We start from the raw sequence: 21,720 nt of genomic DNA on the forward strand, positions 1-21,720 counted from the left end.
CTGGGCTCTCTTTGCAGTGACAGCCTTTCAGGGTTTGAACTCCTAAGATTGCAATAGGATAATAATAATAATAATAATAATAATAATAGAGGCTAAGGAATGGAACCCCCAAACTTCCCCCCACTTTTGCAAGCTTTTTGCAGGCCCTTCCAGATCTGGGCTCTCTTTGCAGCTCCTTGGAGGCTTTGGAGCCCCTTTTAAGATTGCAATAGGATAATAATAATAATAATAATAATAATAATAATTTCTCTGACACTTCCCTCCCCCCTTTGCAACGCTGACCCTTTGCAATGTGGGTAACTTCAAGAGTGTGTGTGTGTGTGTGCCATGCAAGCTGCACTGCTCTTCCTTCCTTCCTTTCTTCCTTTGCAGCCTGGGAGGAGGAGGAGGCGGGGGCCGGCCCAGGCTTGTGCTGCAATGGGAGGGAAGGAGGGAGCAGCCAATCAGCGGGCGCCGTTCCGAAAGTGGCCTTATATGGCGCGAGCGCAGCCGCCGAGCCCGTATAAAACCCCGCCGCGCGTGGACGCCCGCTCGCACTCGCCTATCCCGCGATACCCGGCCTCGTCTGGACGCCCCCTTCTCCATCTCCTCCTCTTTAGTACTCTTATTCTCCAAGGCAGACCCTCACCACTCCTCCAAAAGTAAGTAAGCCTGTTTTTTCCCTTGGGTTTAGAGAGGTTTGCAATGTGGCAGGGAGTTTAATGCGGGTTCTTAATGCGGATTGGAAATATCTCTCTCTATATATGTCTTGTAACCTATCTATCCACGCCCTGCCTGTATAATAGTATAGTAGAGAGTCCTTATCAAGGTTGCATGGTTTCAAATCCCACTTTGAAGCGGATTATTGGGGGTCCATACTGCCATATAATCCGGATTTTGTCTTGTAACCTATCCACGCCCTGCCTCTGTGTTAGTATGGTAGAGAGTCATTGTCAAGGCTTCATGCTTTGAAATCCACTTTGAAGCGGATTATTGGGAGTCCACACTGCCACATAATCCGGTTTTGTCTTGTAACAATCCGGATTTTTCATGTTGCCTATCTATCCACGCCCTGCCTGTGTATTAGTATAGTAGAGAGTCCTTACCAAGGTTGCATGGTTTCAAATCCACTTTGAAGCGGATTATTGGGAGTCCACACTGCAACATAATCCGGATTTTGTCTTGTAACGTCTTACCAAAGCCCTGCCTGTGTATTAGTATAGTAGAGAGTCGTTGCCAAGTCTGAATGCTTTCAAATCCACTTTGAAGCGGATTATTGGGAGTCCACACTGCCACATAATCCGGATTGTCATATAACCTATTTATCACATTTCTCTATAGATATGTCTTGTAACTTATATATCAACGACCTGCCTGTGTATTAGTATAGTAGAGAGTCGTTGCCAAGGCGGCATGGTTTCAAATCCGCTTTGAAACGGATTATTGGGAGTCCACACTGCCACATAATCCGGGTTTTGTCTTGTAACATCTTATCAACGCTTGTCTTGTAATCCTATCTATCTACGCCCTGCCTGTGTATTAGTATAGTAGACAGTCATTGCTAAGGCTGCATGCTTTAAAATCCACTTTGAAGCGGATTATTGGGAGTCCACACGACCACATAATCCGGATTTTGTCTTGTAACATCTTATCAAAGCCCTGTCTGTGTGTTAGTATGGTAGAGAGTCGTTGCCAAGGCTTCATGATTTCAAATCCACTTTGAAGCGGATTATTGGGAGTCCACACTGCCATATAATCCAGATTTTGTCGTGTAACATTTTAACAAAGCTTGTCTTGTAACCCTATCTATCCACGCCCTGCCTGTGTATTAGTATCGTAGACAGTCGTTGCCAAGGCTGCATGCTTTCAAAACCACTTTGGAGCGGATTATTGGGACCCCACACTGCCACATAACCCGGATTTTGTCTTGTAACCCTATCTATCCACGCCCTGCCTGTGTATTAGTATGGTAGAAAGTCATTGTCAAGGCTTCATGCTTTCAAATCCACTTTGGAGCGGATTATTGGGAGTCCACACTGCAACATAATCCGGATTTTGTCTTGTAACATATCTCATCAAAACCCCTATGTATTAGTATGGTAGAGAGTCGTTGCCAAGGCTGCATGCATTCAAATCCACTTTGAAGCGGATTGTTGGGAGTCCACACTGCCATATAATTCGGATTTTAAAAAACCGGGTAATGCGTGTTCGTTGTCCTTTTGGAATATAAAAAGACAACACTTCCCTAATTGTAAGGAGTCCACACTGCTGTATAATCCGGTTCAAAGATAATCCGGATTTCTTAAAGTAGACCCATCTTGAGAAAGGAGTGGTCAGTGTGTCTTAAATATGAAAAGGCAATAACGCCCTGATGGTAGGAGTCCACACTTCTGTATAATCCGGTTCAAAGATAATCCGAATTTCTTAAAGTAGACCCAGCCTGAGAAAGGAGTCTTCAATGTGTCTCTTAGGGCAACAACGCCCTAATGGTAGGTGTCCATACTGCTGTATAATCCGGTTCAAAGATAATCCGGATTTTATTGAGGTAGTCACAGTTTCAAGGAGTATTCAATGTATCTTATGGGTTTTGTCCTAATGGTAGGAGTCCTCACTGGTATATAATCCGGATCAAAGATAATCCGGAGTTTGATAAGGCAGATCCAGTTTGAATGACTACTCAATGTGTCTTATCGGTCCTGCCCTAATGGCAGGAGTCCACACTGCTTTATAATCCGGATTTTTGAGCTTAGAGGCAGCTTGAGAATTGACTGTTCAGTGTGTCTTGCAATAAGACCCCAATGAGTTCCATCCTAGGCTTGTTTCAGTTAGATTTGGCATGGATGCAGAGAGAACATAGAGATAAATAAATACTGGTACTTGCATGCACATAGATGGAGAATTTGCAGAATTGGAGACCAGAAAGATGCACGCCTTGCCAACTTCCAAGCCTCCCTTTCCTTGCAAACTGGCAGAACCTTTTCCAGGTTTGGGAAGCCTTGCAAAATGGGGAAAAGGAGAGAAATTCCTTGAGTTGGGCCTACTTCCTCACATCAGAAGAATGTGAGACCCAATTTGAAGGACAGTTGGGCACCCTGACCATGCATTGCATTTTCCTTGCTTCCTGTGCATGCACACAATGCTGTCTCTTGTGTGTTTGTGAGAGGATGGATTTCCGGCCAGGCTCCTAATCTGCTCTTAAGGCCTAAGAGGATTGTTGCTGCTGCAAAAAAGCCACAAAACCTTGCAAGGAGTCCCTTTTTCCCTCTACTTTGGGGTCTGTTTCCTTGCATTTGCATTACTTTAGCAAGGAAGGGAACTGGGGACACTTCCTTACCCCATTTCCCTTCCAAAAAGCACCTTTTCCTCTTTTTGGGGGTCTATTTCCTTGCATTTGCATTGCTTTAGCAAGGAAAGGAGTTGGGGACACTTCCTTGCCCATTTCCTCTCCAAAAAGCACATTTTCCTCTCTCTTTTGGGGTCTATTTCCTTGCATTTGCATTGTTTTAGCAAAGCAAGGGGACACTTGCCCATTTCTGTTCCAAAAAGCACCTTTTCCTCTATTTTGGGGTTTATTTCCTTGCATTTGCATTACTTTAGCAAGGAAAGGAGTTGGGGACACTTCCTTGCCCATTTCCTTTCCAAAAAGCACCCTTTCCTCTCTATTTTGGGATTTGTTTCCTTGCATTTGCATTACTTTAGCAAATTTCCCCCCAACTTCGGGGTTTATTTCCTTGCATTTGCATTGTTTTGGCAAAGCAAGGGAACTGGGGACACTTTCTTGCCCATTTCCTTTCCAAAAAGCACATTTTCCTCTCTATTTTGGGGTCTATTTCCTTGCATTTACATTACTTTAGCAAAGAAGGGGACTAGGAACACTTCATTACCCCATTTCCTTTCCAAAAAGCACCTTTTCCTCTCTATTTTGGGGTCTGTTTCCTTGCATTTGCATTGGTTTAGCAAATAAAGGAACTGGGGACACTTCCTTACCCAATTTACTTCAAAAAAGCACATTTTCCCATCTATTTTGGGGTTTGTTTCCTTGAGCAAAGCAAGGAAACTTGGGGACACTTCCTTGCCCATTTCCTTTCCAAAAAGCACCTTTTCCTCTCTATTTTGGGGTCTATTTCCTTGCATTTGCATTACTTTAGCAAATAAGGGAACTAGGAACACTTCCTTGCCCATTTCCTTTCCAAAAACCACATTTTCCCTCCAACTTTGGGGTCTATTTCCTTGCATTTGCATTGCTTTAGCAAAGAATGGAACTGGGGACACTTCCTTGCCCATTTCTGTTCCAAAGTGCACATTTTCCCCCCAACTTTGGGGTCTGTTTCCTTGCATTTGCATTGCTTTAGCAAAGAAGGGGACTGGGGACACTTCCTTCCCCCATTTCTGTCTCAAAATCCCCCCCAAAAGCAGGCATTTCCTTGCTGAGCACAAAAGGAGGGGCTGCTTGCCTCCTCTCAGCCCCCCAGACTTGATAGGGCGTGACACCAGATGGAGAGAGGGAAGGTGGGGGCCACTTCCGGTGGGGGAAGCCTCCCTTTCCCATTGTATCCTATGCAGAGCACATGGGAGGGGAGGGGGCCTGTGAAGTGGGCGGGGCTTCCAGGCAGCCCCTTTGTTTCCTCCAAGGCTCCCTTTTGGGGAGGGGGTCTCTGAAGGGCAAGATATTGGGGGGGGGGCTCTTTGTCTTTGCAGATCCTCAATGCAGCCTTCAAATCATATAATATGTATTATTATGGTTTCGGAAATGCAAAATCTGCTTGGCTGGGACAACATATTTTTGCTTGGCCTTATATTTTTAGATGCATTAATAAGAAAAGACTGTCCTCCTTGATTGCACTGCAGCTAATTGCTCTCTCTCTCTCTCTCTATATATATACATGCATACAGAGAGACAGGTGGGGCATAAATAGAGCATATTATAAACTATTATTTTTGGAAATCGGAATTAATTGCATAGCGCGTTCCTGAGATTACATATTATTATTATTATTATTATTTTATTAATGTTATTATAACTTATAATTTTATTATGTTATATATTAGTATTATATGTATTATATATATATTTATATGGTTATGATTATATTATTGTGTTATTATATATTGGTATTATTATATATTAGTATTGCATATTAATATACTATTATTTTTGGAAATCAGGGAATTAATTGCATAGCGCGTTCCTGAGATTAAGTATTTTTATATTATTATTATTATTACTATTATAATTTTATTAATATTATTATAACTTATAATTTTATTATGTTATATATTAGTATTATATGTATTATATATATATTTATATGGTTATGATTATATTATTGTGTTATTATATATTGGTATTATTATATATTAGTATTGCATATTAATATACTATTATTTTTGGAAATACGGGAATTAATTGCACAGCGCGTTCCTGAGATTAAGTATTTTTATATTATTATTATTACTATTATAATTTTATTAATATTAGTATAACTATTATAATTTTATTATGTGTTATATATTAGTATTATATGTATTATATATATATATATATATATATATATGATTATATTATATTATTATTGTGTTATCATATTCTATATATTATTATTATTATTATATTAGTATTACATATTAATATAATGCCAAGCTTTTAAACTACTGGGGAGATGGTGGCAGGGTATAAATAAATATTACTATTATTATTATTATTTAAAAACATCACAACTGTACCCCTTGGTTTGCTCCTGATACCATAAATGTATCAAATTAATTGCACAGCACATTCCTGAAATTAACTAATTTTATTTTAATTTTAATAATAATAATAATAATAATAATATAACTATCATAATTTTATTATATGTTATAGTGTATATTAGTATTATATATAATACTATATATTAATATGATTATATTATGTTATATATTATATATTCATATTATTATATATTAATATATTGCCAAATTTGTAAACTTTGTGTTTTTAAATACATCACAGCTGTACCCTTGGTTCACTCATAGTATTACTAATCACTAATTATTATATACTATTAGTATATTATAAACTATTATTATATACTATATATTTGAACCGTTTGGGGAGAGTAGTTACAAGGCAACATATAGCTGTGAAGTGAATGGAATTTAACTAATTGAAACAGCTTCTGGATTATGATTTGGGGTCTATGTGCAATTTTTAACAGCCTATTTAATTAATATGTTTTATGTTTAATGCAGCATTGAATTGTTGCCTATTTTGAAACCACTAAAATGCATTAAATAAATAAATAAAACTAAATTCCTGAACCTAAGCAAAGAATTTTTCATTGCAAAGCAGAACTGTTTACTCCAACCCCCTTCCTCTTAATTTCCCCAAATTATATACTTCTGTATAGATTATTTCCTCCATTGCACGTCTATCCTCAATTTGCCATAAATAAAAGGTGGGGCAAAGGGTTTTGGAAGCTTATTAATTAGTATTAAATATTATAACATAGAATCACAGAGTTGGAAGAGACCTCATGGACCATCCAGTCCAACCCTATTCTGCCAAGAAGCAGGAATATTGCATTCAAATCACTCCTGACAGATGGCCATCCAGCCTCTGCTTAAAAGCTTCCAAAGAAGGAGCCTCCACCACACTCCGGGGCAGAGAGTTCCACTGCTGAACGGCTCTCATATTATTATTTTACTCCATTGCATGTCTATCCTCATTTTTCCACAAATAAAAGGTGGGGGAAAGGGTTCAGAAGCTTATTATTAATTAGTATTCTATATTATATTATTATTTATTATTGTTAGTATAAATTATATACATTTATTGTAATACTTGAACTAAATTCCTGAACCTAACCAAAGGTGTTTTCATTGCAAATCAGAACGATATCCTCCAATCTCCTCCAATTTTCCCAAATTAATATATTTCTCTATAGATTATTTCCTCCATTGCACATCAAAACTCAATTTGCCATAAGTAAAAGGTGGGGAAATATAATAATATTATTAGTATTGTATATTCTTAATAATAATAATAATAATAATAATAATAATAATAATAATAATAAATTGTGGGGGAAAGGTTTCAGAAGCTTATCAGTATTATTATATTATTATTAATTATATATCTCTCTATATATAGATAATAATAAATGAAATAAATTCCTAAACCTAACCAAAGGTGTTTTCATTGCAAAGCAGAACTATTTTCCCCCATTGCACATTATTATTTATTTATAATTTATAATAATAATAATTAATTATATTTCTCTATATATAGATAATAATAAATGAACTAAATTCCTAAACCTAATCAAATGTGTTCTTATTGCAAAGTAGAACCATTTCCCCATTGCACATTATTATTTATTTATAATTTATAATAATAATAAATTATATATCTATATAGATAATAATAAATGAACTAAATTCCTAAACCTAACCAAAAGTGTTTTCATTGCAAAGCAGAACTATTTCCCCCATTGCATATTATTATTATTTATAATAATAAATTATATATATATATATATATATATATATATATAATAAATGAACTAAATTCCTAAACCTAACCAAAGCTCTTTTTTTGCAAAGTTTTACCCCATTGCATATTATGATTATTTATAATAATAAATTTATATATATATAGATAGATATAGATAATATTAAATGAACTAAATACCTAAACCTAACCAAAGGTGTTTTCATTGCAAAGCCAGAACTATTATAATTTACAATAACAAATTATATATAGATATAGATAATAAATGAACTAAATTCCTGAACCTAACCAAAAGGTGTTTTCATTGCAAAGCCAGAACTATTTTCCTCCATTGCACGTCAATACTCAGTTTGCCATAAATAAAAGGTGGGGGGAAAGGGTCTGGAAATGTATCTGCGTCCCCCTTAAAACCCTACTTAATCTGTCAATGTATTAAGTCATGTTGTATATAAAATGTGGGTGGAAAGGGTCAGAAATTGACTCTTGCAAAGCTTAGTTTCGTTCGTTTTGGCGTTCGAGCGGGTTTGGTTGCAGCCAAACTTGGTTTGCAAGACGAGCAAGTTGCAGGGCGCTTCCCTTTTTTTTGCAAAACCCTAGAAAGGGCGTGGAAAGAGTGAGATGGTGCCCTAATTCTGCTTTTGCCCCCATTGAGGTCCTCTTTCTCTCTCTCTCTCATGTCCCTGGGCGTGGCTTCCAGGCAGATGTCTCATCATCCTCATCCGCCCTCCTCCTCTTTCCCTTGCAAGAGAAAAAAAGTGGGTGGGACGAAAGCTGCCTGGAGATCCTTCCTGCCTTGCTCTTCTAACCATTGCCTTTTATGGTAATAACATGGGACTGGAGAGGAGGACTTCCTTTGTCCCCATTCGGGAGGGATGCTGCGCGGCATTGGCTCCCTCTCCTGGCGGCGGGAAGAAGTGCGCACGAGAACGACAAAACAGGAAGCCGGGGCCGGAAGTGGGTGGGGTGATCCCTTCTACTAACAGCACCATCTCTTTCCAGCTTAGTCTAAAGCAGCTCCCACAATCCCCAACAGCTGGTATTTCCATCAGAGAGGTGATAAGAAGCTAACTGTCTGGAATTCCTTACTCCCAAAGACTACGCCCCTGTGAGGGAAATAAAATAGAGCCTGTGCTTCTATAAGGCATCTATATATCTGCATCTATATAAATAAAAATGTAATGTTAGTTCTTGCTACCATCAGCACTCAAAAACCTCTGGGGGAATTGACACCAAATTTGGACACAAGACACCTAACAGTCCAATTTATGTCCTCCACTCAAAAAAACCCTGATTTTGTCATTTGGGATTTGTAGTTACTGGGATTTATAGTTCAGTACAATTAAAGAGCATTCTGAAACCCACAAATGACAGAAAACTATAACTGTAAGTAAAGAACAACACTCAAACACGGGGGAACTCCAGACAAGAAACAATCAGGGCCAGCTAATCACCTCTCAACAAAGGATTCTCCCTAAAAAAACTGTCAAGCTATGAAATGGCAATCAAGGTGGCTAATTGAAACATTCATACCTAACTCCAACAGACAAGAGTTCTTTCTCCCACCCAATTTTCCTGGTTAAAGGTTTTCATCTGACATGAAGTCCAGTCGTGTCTGACTCTGGGGTGTGGTGCTCATCTGCATTTCTAAGTCGAAGAGCCGGTGTTGTCCATAGGCACCTCCAAGGTCATGTGGCCGGCATGACTGCATGGAGCACGGGGCAGCCTCCCTTGGCTGGCTCACGCTGTCCACTGGGCCTGACGGATAGCGTGAGCCTGCCAAGGGGGCAGCAGGCCCGCGTGGCCTACTTGCGAGTAAAGCACCTCGCAAGGTGCTTTACACGCAAGTAGACCACGCGGAGCAGCCTCCCTTGACTGGCTCACGCTGTCCATCGGGCCTGACGGATAGCGTGAGCCAGCCAACGGAGGGGCACTGTGTGGGGGGGGGGTGCTCCTCCTCCGCGGGCCGGATAAGGGCCCTTGGCAGGCCGGAAGTGACTCGCGGGCCGTAGTTTGGGGACCCCTGGTCTAAAGCAACTCCCACAATCCCTAACAGCCGGTATGTCCATCAGAGAAGTGGTAAGAAGCTGACTGTCTGGAATTCCTTACTCCCAACGACTACACCCCTGTGAGGGAAATGAAATAGAGCCTCGTCCAAAACACCCAGAGGGCCAAAGTTGGCCTGTGCTTCTATAAGGCAGAAAGAAATCTGAATTTCTCATAATTTTATCTTTTTTTCTTTCTCTTTCCAAAGATGGATGATGATATCGCTGCGCTCGTGGTTGACAACGGCTCCGGAATGTGCAAGGCTGGCTTTGCCGGGGATGATGCCCCTCGCGCGGTGTTCCCGTCCATCGTCGGCCGCCCCAGGCACCAGGTATGTCTCAATGACCCATCTGCATGCAAAATTTAATCCAGATCTCTGTCTAGTCTGGAAAACATATCTACACATTGTCGAAGGCTTTCATGGCCGGAATCACTGGGTTGTTGTAGGTTTTTCCGGGTTATATGGCCATGTTCTAGAGGTATTTTCTCTTGACGTTTCGCCTGCATCTATGGCAAGCATCCTCACTACCTCTGAGGATGCTTGCCACAGATGCAGGCAAAACGTCAGGAGAAAATGCCTCTAGAACATGGCCATATAACCTGGAAAAACCTACAATCCATATCTACACATGTCTTCAGTTGCACTAGTTCCTATTAGCCGTCGTTTTTACTCGACTGGCACATTGAGTCGAACTTGGATTTGAAGCAGCTCTGAGCTCGAAAGTGAGTCTTTCTCCCAATCACAGCAAATTCTAGTGCCAGTTAACACCTCCCAAACAAAGAAAGTATGCCTCTAGGCAACAACAGACAGGCTGACTATGCAAATACCCTTACTGATTGACTTTGCAGCTGCAAGGCTACTCAATACTAATCAAGATGGCCAATTGCAACATACACGCTTGCTTGAAATACATAAGTGTTCTTTCTCCCACATTGTTCCACAGGGATACACACACTACTTCACTACTTCTATGCAGATACCTTCACTGACTGACTTGGCAAATTTAATGGCTACTCAGTGGTAATCAAGCTTGCTCGTTGCAACAATCACACTTGCTTCAAACAGATAAGGGTTCTTTCTCCCACCCTGGACATCATTCCACAGGAATATATATATATACACACACACACTGCTTGCTTCGATACTTCTATGCAGATACCCTCACTGATTGACTTTGCAAACTTCATGGCTACTCAGTGCTAATCAAGCTTGCTTGTTGCAACAATCACACTTGCTTCAAACAGATAAGGGTCCCACCCTGGACTTCATTCCACAGGAATACACACACACACCACAAAGTTTGCTTCACTACTTTGCAGATACCCTCACTGATTGACTTTGCAAACTTCAAGGCTATTCAGTGCTAATCAAGCTTCCTAATTCCAACATTTACAGTTGCTTCAAACAGATAAAGGTTTATTCTCCCATCCTGGACATTATTCCACAGGGATAGATGGATACACATCACTTGCTTCACTACCTCTATACAGATAGTAAAGTAGAGAAAGGTTTTACCTTGACCTTAAGTCCAATTGTGTCGGGCTCTGGGGTGGTTCTCATCTCCATTTCTAAGCCAAAGAGCCGGTGTTGTCCGTAGACACCTCCAAAATCATTGGGCCAGCATGACTGCATGGAGCGCTGTTAGCTTCCTGCCGAAGCGATACCTATTGATCTACTCGCATTTACATGTTTTGAACTGCTTGGTTGGCAGAAGCTGGGGCTAACAGCGGGAGCTCACCCTGCTCTCCAAGATTTGAATTGCTAGCCTTTCAGTCAGCAAGTTCAGCAGCTCGGCGGTTTAACCCACTGCGCCACCGGGGGCTCAGATACCCTCACTGATTAACTTTGCAAACTTCATGGCTACTCAATGCTAATCAAGTTTGCTAATTGCAACATTCATCCTTGCTTCAAACAGATAAGGGTTCTGAAGCAAAGGTTGTGGGAGATTGCCCTGAGCCCGCTCAAATTCACCATGCTCCCCCAGAGTCCTAAATTTACCATACAGGGAGCCATTGAAGACATGTGGATACCCAAAAAGCCTTGCAGTGACTAAATATTGCAGACTCCTTCCCTCTGAGCTGCAAAGAGGCAGGCTGTCTGGAACTCCTTTCTCCCAAAGACTATGTCCCTGTGGAGGGAAAAGAAATCGAAACAATAGAAAACATTTTATTGCAGTGCTGCTGCTACACAGTGCAACGTAGCCAACTTCCATATCCGAGCCTGTCCCGCATGACCAGCCATAGCCCATATGCAGAGGATCGTTAGATGTCTTTTAGAGGACAAGTGCCACAGGGTGGCTCTGATTGTGCAAACTGCCTCGCAGTGGCAACAAGGCTGAGAAAGCAAAACATCTCCAATAGGAGTTAGTTGAAACTAGTCTGAAATTAGTCTCATTCATTTGATTCGTGTTTCTGTTTCGTTCTGTCCACTCCAAAACTGAAAGGTCTCCTGGAATGAAAATAAATTCGATACGAAAGGCAGAAAGGAGCAGGTACTGGCTCCAAGCCTGCTTTTCGGATTGATAACTATGCGCATAGGCCCAAAGCACTGGGGCCTGCAGCCAAATGCCAAGTAAGGAGCACTTGTTAGCAGTTGCAGGCCCTGCCACATAGGCCCAAAACCTGCACCTGTAAGCCCAAAGCGCTAGGGTGCCTGCAAACCGAGCTCTGAGTAAAGAGTGCTCCTTACTCGGCACTTGACTGCAGGCCATGCTTTGGGCCTATGTGGCAGGGCTTGCAGCTGCTAAGGAGTGCTCCTTACTTGGTACTCGCTTGGCTGCAGGCATCAGGGACTACAGCCGAGCACCTACTCGGCACTGGGTTTCAGGCAATCCGATGCTTTGGGCCTGAAGCCAAGTGCCGAGTAAGGAGCACTCCTTACTTGGAGCTCAGTTTGCAGGCACCTTGGAGCTTTGGGCCTACAGGTGCAGATTTTGGGCCTACGTGGCAGGGCCTGCAGCTGCTAAGGAGCTCTCCTTACTTGGCACTTGCTTGGCTGCAGGCACCAAGGACTGCAGTTGAGTGCCGAGTAAGGAGCACTTCTTACTCAGAGCTCGGTTTGCAGGCACCCTAGCACTTTGGGCTACGTGGCAGGGCCTGCAGCTACTAAGGAGCGCTCCTTACTTGGCGCTCGCTCAGCTGCAGGCACCAGGGACTACAGCGGATCACCTACTCAGCACTGGGCCATCCAATGCTTTGGGCCTGCAGCTGAGTAAGGACCACTCCTTACTCGGAGCTCGGTTTGCAGGCACCCCGGCGCTTTGGGCCTACGTGGCAGGGCTTGCAGCTGCTAAGGAGTGCTCCTTACTTGGCGCTCGCTCGGCTGCAGGCACCAGGGACTATAGCTGAGCACTGGGCTGCAGGCAATCCAATGCTTTGGGCCTACAGCTGAGTGCTGAGTAAGGAGCACTCCTTACTCGGAGCTCGGTTTGCAGGCACCCTGGCACTTTGGGCCTACGTGGCAGGGCCTGCAGCTGCTAAGGAGTGCTCCTTACTTGGTGCTCACTCGGCTGCAGGCAGTCAGATACTTTGGGCCTGCAGCTGAGTAAAGAACACTCCTTACTTGGAGCTCGGTTTGCAGGCACTTTGGAGCTTTGGGCCTACAGGTGCAGATTTTGGGCCTACGTGGCAGGGCCTGCAGCTGCTAAGGAGTGCTCCTTACTTGGTGCACTGGGTTGCAGGCAATCCGATGCTTTGGGCCTGCAGCTAAGTGCCGAGTAAGGAGTGCATAGAGGTGTAGTGGCCCCCTCACCCTCAAATAATGGGTCAAAAGAAAACCGATCTTTCGACACCAATAACAAAATATCTGACCGCCCGATTTCGGGAGGCTCAGCCAAATCGAATCAGTGCCCTGACTGAAAGCCAGGACACGAAACAGATCAAGGTTTACCCTAAATCAGTGGTTCTCAATCTCTGGGTCCACAGATGTTTTGGCCTTCCACTCCCAGAAATCCCAACAGCTGGTAAACTGGCTGGGATTTCTGGGAGCTGTAGACCAAAACACCTGGGGACCCACAGGTTGAGAACCACTGCCCTAAATGCACATGACTACCCTAAACCATGTAGATATATCTTATACAACAGACTTCTCCTGAGATGGGAGAATTGTTAATGACTTGGTTTTACTGATGGGTCTATGGACCGTCATAAACATTGTTATTCTATACCCCACTTTCTGGTCTCCCTTGAGCGGTTTTTGGACTTGTTGTGATTCCACTCAGAGAAAGTTGGGAATCTTGTTTCCGTCCTAACGCCTTTCTTTCTTTCCTTCCTTCCTTTTAGGGCGTGATGGTTGGCATGGGCCAGAAAGACAGCTACGTGGGGGACGAGGCGCAGAGTAAAAGAGGCATCCTGACCCTGAAGTATCCCATCGAACACGGCATCGTCACCAACTGGGATGACATGGAGAAGATCTGGCACCACACCTTCTACAACGAGCTGAGAGTCGCCCCCGAAGAACATCCCGTGCTGCTGACAGAGGCCCCCTTGAACCCCAAAGCCAACAGAGAAAAGATGACACAGGTTGGCTCATAAGTACATAGGTCTCACTTCAAAACACACTAAAAGGTTTGGGCAAACTTGGATCCTCCAGGTGTTTTGGACTTCCGCAATTCCTAACAGGGTCTATTTCCTTTCCTTCACAGGGGCGTAGTCTTTGGGAGTAAGGGATTCCAGACAGTCTGCCTCTAAGGGAAATACCGGTTGTCTGGAATTCCTTACTCCCAAAGACTACGCCCCTGTGAAGGAAAAGAAATAGAGACTGTTAGGAATTGCAGGAGTTGAAGTCCAAAAATCCTAACAGGGTCTATTTCCTTTCCTTCACAGGGACGTAGTCTTTGGGAGTAAGGGATTCCAGACAGTCTGCCTCTAAGGGAAATACCGGTTGTCTGGAATTCCTTACTCCCAAAGACTACGCCCCTGTGAAGGAAAAGAAATAGAGACTGTTAGGAATTGCGGGAGTTGAAGTCCAAAAATCCTAACAGGGTCTATTTCCTTTCCTTCACAGGGACGTAGTCTTTGGGAGTAAGGGATTCCAGACAGTCTGCCTCTAAGGGAAATACCGGCTGTCTGGAATTCCTTACTCCCAAAGACTACGCCCCTGTGAAGGAAAAGAAATAGAGACTGTTAGGAATTGCGAGAGTTGAAGTCCAAAAATCCTAACAGGGTCTATTTCCTTTCCTTCACAGGGACGTAGTCTTTGGGAGTAAGGGATTCCAGACAGTCTGCCTCTACGGGAAATACCGGCTGTCTGGAATTCCTTACTCCCAAAGACTACGTCCCTGTGAAGGAAAGGAAATAGACCCTGTTAGGAATTGCGGGAGTTGAAGTCCAAAACACCTGGAGGGCCGAAGTTTGCCCAGACTGGCTGTATAATTTCTTAAGAAGGGGTGCCTTCTTCTGTTCTGTTTTTGTTCATTTCCTTCTCTTTTTGCTCATCTCTGCAGGGGTTTCCTTTCTGGTCTGAATATCTCTCTTGCTGGAACCTGAAAGGTTTTTATCTGTTGGCTTTCTTTTCTCCTTGACTTGCTGTCTTCACAGAAGCATATGGTTTTCTCCTTCCGACTAACTAACTTTGACTTGTGTTTTGAGTGACTTGGATAACCAATTCCTGTATTGTGAGATAACCGGGCGGGGAATAAGGCGACGCAATACAAGACAGAGCCTTAACGTTGACAACAACGGTGTGGGACGGATCTGTGTGTGATTTGGCATGAGCTGATCTTCGTGGTTCGTCCAAAGCATGCCTTCCCGTGTTGCCCGCCGCATCCTTGACGGTCGTTTGTTGTGCCTTTTGTGTCCCCTTCTTCTAGATCATGTTTGAGACCTTCAACACCCCAGCCATGTACGTGGCCATCCAGGCCGTGCTGTCCCTCTACGCCTCCGGCCGCACCACCGGCATTGTGATGGACTCTGGCGATGGCGTCACCCACACCGTGCCCATCTACGAAGGCTACGCCCTGCCCCACGCCATCCTCCGCTTGGACCTGGCTGGCCGTGACTTGACCGACTACCTCATGAAGATCTTGACCGAGAGAGGCTACAGCTTCACCACCACGGCCGAGAGGGAAATCGTCCGCGACATCAAGGAGAAGCTCTGCTACGTCGCGCTCGACTTCGAGCAGGAGATGGCCACAGCGGCTTCCAGCTCGTCCCTGGAAAAGAGCTACGAACTCCCCGACGGGCAGGTCATCACCATCGGTAACGAGCGGTTCAGGTGCCCGGAAGCCCTCTTCCAGCCATCCTTTTTGGGTAAGTTTCCAGAGACCTTTGAACATGAACACTCCGAATTTTGGGAGCGAAGATATCTGCGGAGGCGTTCCCAATCACGCGATGGTAACGATTGTCTCCCTTTGTTCTCTCCTGGCAGGTATGGAGTCCTGCGGCATCCACGAAACCACCTTCAACTCCATCATGAAGTGCGACGTGGATATCCGCAAAGACCTGTACGCCAACACCGTCCTGTCTGGTGGCACCACCATGTACCCAGGCATCGCCGACAGGATGCAGAAGGAGATCACAGCCCTGGCTCCCAGCACAATGAAAATCAAGGTGAGGAATAACCATCATCATCATCATCTTTATTAATAGTTAAATGTTTTGATACGGCCAATAGGCCAATCAATAAAACGTATCTATCTATCTTTATTAATAGACCACTCTATCTCCCTGAAGGGACTTGGGACGGTTTCCAACAAATATGGCAAAAACACATATACACATGCACACACATAAATACGCACATATATATATACATACACATATGTGTATGTGTGTTTACACATATTTGTGCATGTATATATATGTGTGTATTTATGTGTGCATGTGTATACATATACATACAGATAAATATTCAGATATATATACATGTACATATATATATACACACATACAGATATATAGTCACATATAGATATAATTATATATACACACAATCACATACAGATATATATATATATATGCTCACATAGATAGATATACAGATATATTTTTATATGCACTCACATATTCACATACATATATGTACCTACATACACATATATTTACACATACAGATTTATATTCACACAGATAATATATATACAGATATATTTATATATGCACACATATTCACATATGTATATATATACACACACATATACACATATATTCACATGGATATATATACACTTAAAGATATATATTTTATATACACATATAAAATATATATCTTTATATATACATACATATATATACATATATTCACACGGATATATATACACTTAAAGATATATATTTTATATACACATATAAAATATATATCTTTATATATACATACATATATATACATATATTCACACGGATATATATACACTTAAAGATATATATTTTATATACACATATATTCACATACATACACACATATATATACACATACAGATATATTCACACACATATATACACTTACAAATATATTTATATATACATACACATTCACATATATATACACATGCAGATAGATATTCACACGGATATATATACACTTAAAGATATATATTTATATACACATATATTCACATACATACACACATATATATACACATACAGATATATTCACACACATATATACACTTACAAATATATTTATATATACATACAGATTCACATATATATACACATGCAGATAGATATTCACACGGATATATATAAAAGATATATATTTTATATACACATACAGATATATTCACACACATATATACACTTACAAATATATATATACATACACATTCACATATATATACACATACAGATAGATATTCACACAGATACACATACATATACACATATATATGCACATACAGATATATTCACACACACATATACACTTACAAATATATTTATATATACATACACATTCACATATATATACACATACAGATAGATACTCACACAGATATATATATATACACACACACAAAGGAAGGCTTGCTTTGACTCAGGGTGGTTTCCCACAATGGTAACAAATTGGCCCCTCGGTGGCGCAGTGGGTTAAACCGCTGAGCTGCTCAACCTGCTGACCGGAAGGTTGGCGGCTGGAAGCCGGGGAGTGGGGTGAACTCCCGCAGTTAGCCCCAGCTCCTGCCAACCTAGCAGTTCAAAAACATACAAGTGTGAGTGGATCAATAGGTACCTCTTCAGCAGGAAGTTAACAGTGCTCTATGCAGTCATGCTGGCCACATGAACTTGGAGGTGTCTGTGGACAATACCAGCTCTTTTGCTTAGAAATGGAGATGAGCATTGCCCTCCAGAGTCTGACATGACTAGGCTTAATGTCAAGGGGAAACCTTTACCTTAACAAAGTGGCCAATATTCATTGCTAAAACAAACAAGCACTAAATAAATCGATTTATTTATTTATTTACTGTATTTATATTCCGCCCTTCTCACCCCGCAGGGGACTCAGGGCAGAATACAGTGTACACATATATGGCAAACATTCAATGCCAATTTTGACATACAACGTATACAGACATAGACAGAGGCTATTTAACTTTTTCTGGCCGCCAGGAGAGCTGTCGCTTTCATCGTCCATCTGCGACGCTGATGAAGCACTTCCGCACTCCCCGCATGCTTTTTGCTGGAGTATTTTTTAAATTATTATTAGTTAATTTAGCCTCCCCACCCTTTAAGGTGGTACCTAATTTTCCTACTTGACAGATGCAAATGTCCTTCGGGTTGCAAAGGTCGACAACAGGCTACACAATTGGTTGGAAACCCACTCCAACCCGGGCTGGCTTTGAACTCATGACCTTTTGGTTTGGTCAGAGTGATCCTGTTCAACATCTTTATTAATGGCTTAGATGAAGGGCGAGAAGGCAGGATCATCAAGTTTGCAGACGACACCAAATTGGGAGGGAGAGCCAAGACTCCAGAGGACAGGAGCAGGATTCAAAACGATCTCGACAGATTAGAGAGATGAAAGGCCAAAACTAACACAATGAAGTTCAACAGGGACAAATGCAAGATACTCCACTTTGGCAGGAAAAACGAAATGCAAAGATACAGAATGGGGGACAATGATGCCTGGCTCAAGAGCAGGATGTGTGAAAAAGATCTTTGAGTCCTCATGGACAGGAAGGTCAACATGAGCCAGGAATGTGATGTGGCGGCAAAAAAAGCCAATGGGATTTTGGCCTGCATCAATAGGAGCCTAGTGTCTAGATCCAGGGAAGTCATGCTCCCCATGCTCTATTCTGCCTTGGTTAGACCACACCTGGAATATTGTGTCCACAATTCAAGAGAGATATTGACAAGCTGGAATGTGTCCAGAGGAGGGCGACTCAAATGATCAAGGGTCTGGAGAACAAGCCCTATGAGGAGCGGCTTAAGGAGCTGGGCATGTTTAGCCTGAAGAAGAGAAGGCTGAGAGGAGATATGATAGCCATGTATAAATATGTGAGAGGAAGCCACAGGGAGGAGGAGGGAGCAAGCTTGATTTCTGCTGCCCTGGAGACTAGGACACAATGGAGCAATGGCTTCAAACTACAAGAGAGGAGTTTCCATCTGAACATTAGGAAGAACTTCCTGACTTTGAGAGCCGTTCAGCAGTGGAACTCTCTGCCCCGGAGTGTGGTGGAGGCTCCTTCTTTGGAAGCTTTTAAGCAGAGGCTGAATGGCCATCTGTCAGGGGTGATTTGAATGCAATATTCCTGCTTCTTGGCAGAATGGGGTTGGACTGGATGGCCCAGGAGGTCTCTTCCAATTCTATGTTTCTGACCCTTTCTCCCACTTTCTTTCTTCCCTTGCAGATCATTGCCCCACCGGAGCGTAAATACTCTGTCTGGATCGGAGGCTCCATCCTCGCCTCGCTGTCTACCTTCCAGCAGATGTGGATCAGCAAGCAAGAGTACGACGAATCTGGACCTTCCATCGTCCACCGCAAATGCTTCTAAAAAAAAAGGACTAGTTACCATAATAACGGTTTTTGACAAAAAAACAAAACAAAACCCCATAATTGCGCGTTTAAAAAACAAAAAAGAGTTGAGATTTGGCATGGCTTTATTTGTGTTTTTTTTCCTTTCTTTTTTTTGGCGCTTGACTCAGGATATAAAAACTGGAACGGTGAAAAAGTTGGCAGCAGCAGCAGCAGTCTTTAGAGAAAAATAATAATAAAAGAGAGTGAAAATGTCCCTGTCCCCCCCAAAAAAAGTTCTACCATGCATCTGAGGACTTTGATTGTACATTTGTGTTCTTCTTCTTCTTCTTCCTTTTTTTTAAATAGTCATTCCAAATAATAATAATTGTCTCGTAGTGCATTGAGAGGAAGTTAAACCCCCCGGGCCTCCGTCGGGAGGCATCGAAACAGCCTGGCTCTGGAAGGAGCGGAAACACGTTTTAATTCTGGGGAAGGATTGCTTGTAATAATCATGCGAATCGTTGAAAATCCAACAAGTGTCTTTCTGTATCTTGCGCCTTAAAACAAACAAACGAACCACCCCCCCCCCTTTTGATCCCATTTCCCTCCCCTTCCCCGTTTTAGGTCAAGCAAATAATAAATGATGATGACGATGGGCTGTATATGTTTCTCTTCTTCACAATCCAGTCGCAAAGGCTTGTTGCAGTTAGCCCTTCCCTCTTCTTTGGGGGGGAAATCCTTACACAGATTTGGTGCCAGTATGTATTCGGGATCCAGTGGGGGCAGAACTGTACACTGACCTAAAAGAACGGTTCAAATAAAGATGCACACAATAGACTTCCTGTTGTTTGGCTCTTTCTGCTCTGAAGCGCATTGGTTCCAAACGGAGAATTACTTACTTACTTCCTTAAGCGATCCCTTGTTTTCCAAGGATGATTGTCTTCCAATATTCTTGTGGGTCTGTATGTGGCTGTGGAGCCCTATTCTTGCTCCGCAGTGAGGGCATCAGTTTCCAGGTGGAAGGCGGTCTCAGTCGGGGTTGGCTTGACGCGCCTTCCTCTTGGCACGCTTCTCCCTTTCGCCTTCCATTCGTGCCTCTTCAAATTCTGCAGCACTGCTGGTCACAGCTGACCTCCAGCTGGAGTGCTCAAGGGCCAGGGCTTCACAGTTCTCAGTGTCTATGCCAGAGTTTTTAAGGTTGGCTTTGAGCCCATCTTTAAATCTCTTTTCCTGTCCTCCAACATTCCGTTTTCCGTTCTTGAGTTCGGAGTAGAGCAACTGCTTTGGGAGACAGTGGTCGGGCATCCGGACAACGTGGCCGGTCCAGCGGAGTTGATAGCGGAGGACCATCGCTTCAATGCTGGTGGTCTTTGCTTCTTCCAGCTGAAACACACAGCAGAGCAAACTTCAGGCAAGGGGGACCTTTATTTTTCTATCCCACCACTGCCACCAATTAATAACACAACCTAAAACTATATAAGACAGGCAAAAGCATAACAAAAGTTTGGATTATCTGCTTTGATAACCTGGATTGGATGGCTATGTACCTAGGCGATCCCTCGTTTTCCGAGGATTGTCTTCCAATATTATTGTGGGTCCGTATGTGGTTGTGGAGCCCTATTCTTCCTCTGCATCTTCTTCCGCAGTGAGGGCATCAGTTTCCAGGTGGAAGGCGGTTTTGTTCGGGGTTGGCTTGACGCGCCTTCCTCCTGGCACGCTTCTCCCTTTCACCCTCCATTCGTGCCTCTTCAAATTCTGCAGCACTGCTGGTCACAGCTGACCTCCAGCTGGAGCGGTCAAGGGCCAGGGCTTCCCACTTCTCAGTGTCTATGCCAGAGTTTTTGTAGTTGGCTTTGAGCCCATCTTTCAATCTCTTTTCCTGCCCACCAACGTTCCGTTTTCCGTTCTTGAGTTCGGAGTAGAGCAACTGCTTTGGGAGACTGTGGTCAGGCATCCGGACAACGTGGCCGGTCCAGCGGAGTTGATGGTGGAGGACCATCACTTCAATGCTGGTGGTCTTTGCTTCTTCCAGCATGCTGACGTTTGTCCGCCTGTCTTCCCAAGAGATTTGCAGGAATTTCCGGAGGCAGCACTGATGGAATCGTTCCAGGAGTTGCATGCGACGTCTGTACGCAGTCCACGTCTCGCAGGCATTTAGCAGGGTTGGGAGGACAATAGCTTTATCAACAAGCACCTTGGTCGCCCTATGGACGTCCTGGTTCTCAAAAACTCTGCTTCATTTGGGAAAATGCTGCACTTGCAGGATTTATTTGGAGGCAAGCGCTGATGGAATCGTTCCAGGAGTTGCCTGTGA

The 21,720-nt window shown here is 42.9% G+C and overlaps 1 protein-coding gene across 1 annotated transcript; it reads left to right on the forward strand.

Annotated features, from left to right (window-relative positions):
* Nucleotides 1-518: 518 nt before the first annotated feature.
* Nucleotides 519-20,243, forward strand: LOC132780002 (actin, cytoplasmic 1). Its single transcript, XM_067461196.1, has 6 exons — nucleotides 519-641; nucleotides 9,723-9,845; nucleotides 13,796-14,035; nucleotides 15,325-15,763; nucleotides 15,882-16,063; nucleotides 19,300-20,243. The coding sequence occupies exons 2-6, from the start codon at nucleotides 9,723-9,725 to the stop codon at nucleotides 19,441-19,443; spliced, it is 1,128 nt and encodes a 375-aa protein (XP_067317297.1). The 5' UTR covers nucleotides 519-641; the 3' UTR covers nucleotides 19,444-20,243.
* The last annotated feature ends 1,477 nt before the right edge of the window (nucleotides 20,244-21,720 follow it).

Source organism: Anolis sagrei, chromosome X (assembly GCF_037176765.1).
Source record: "Anolis sagrei isolate rAnoSag1 chromosome X, rAnoSag1.mat, whole genome shotgun sequence".
Classification (NCBI taxonomy): Eukaryota; Metazoa; Chordata; class Lepidosauria; order Squamata; family Dactyloidae; genus Anolis; species Anolis sagrei.

Coding starts and splice junctions, on each gene's coding strand:
- LOC132780002 (XM_067461196.1), top strand. CDS start 9,723: ATGGATGATGATATCGCTGCGCTCGTGGTTGACAACGGCTCCGGAATG. Junction 14,036..15,324: donor ACAGAGAAAAGATGACACAG/GTTGGCTCATAA, acceptor CCCTTCTTCTAG/ATCATGTTTGAGACCTTCAA. Junction 15,764..15,881: donor CTTCCAGCCATCCTTTTTGG/GTAAGTTTCCAG, acceptor CTCTCCTGGCAG/GTATGGAGTCCTGCGGCATC.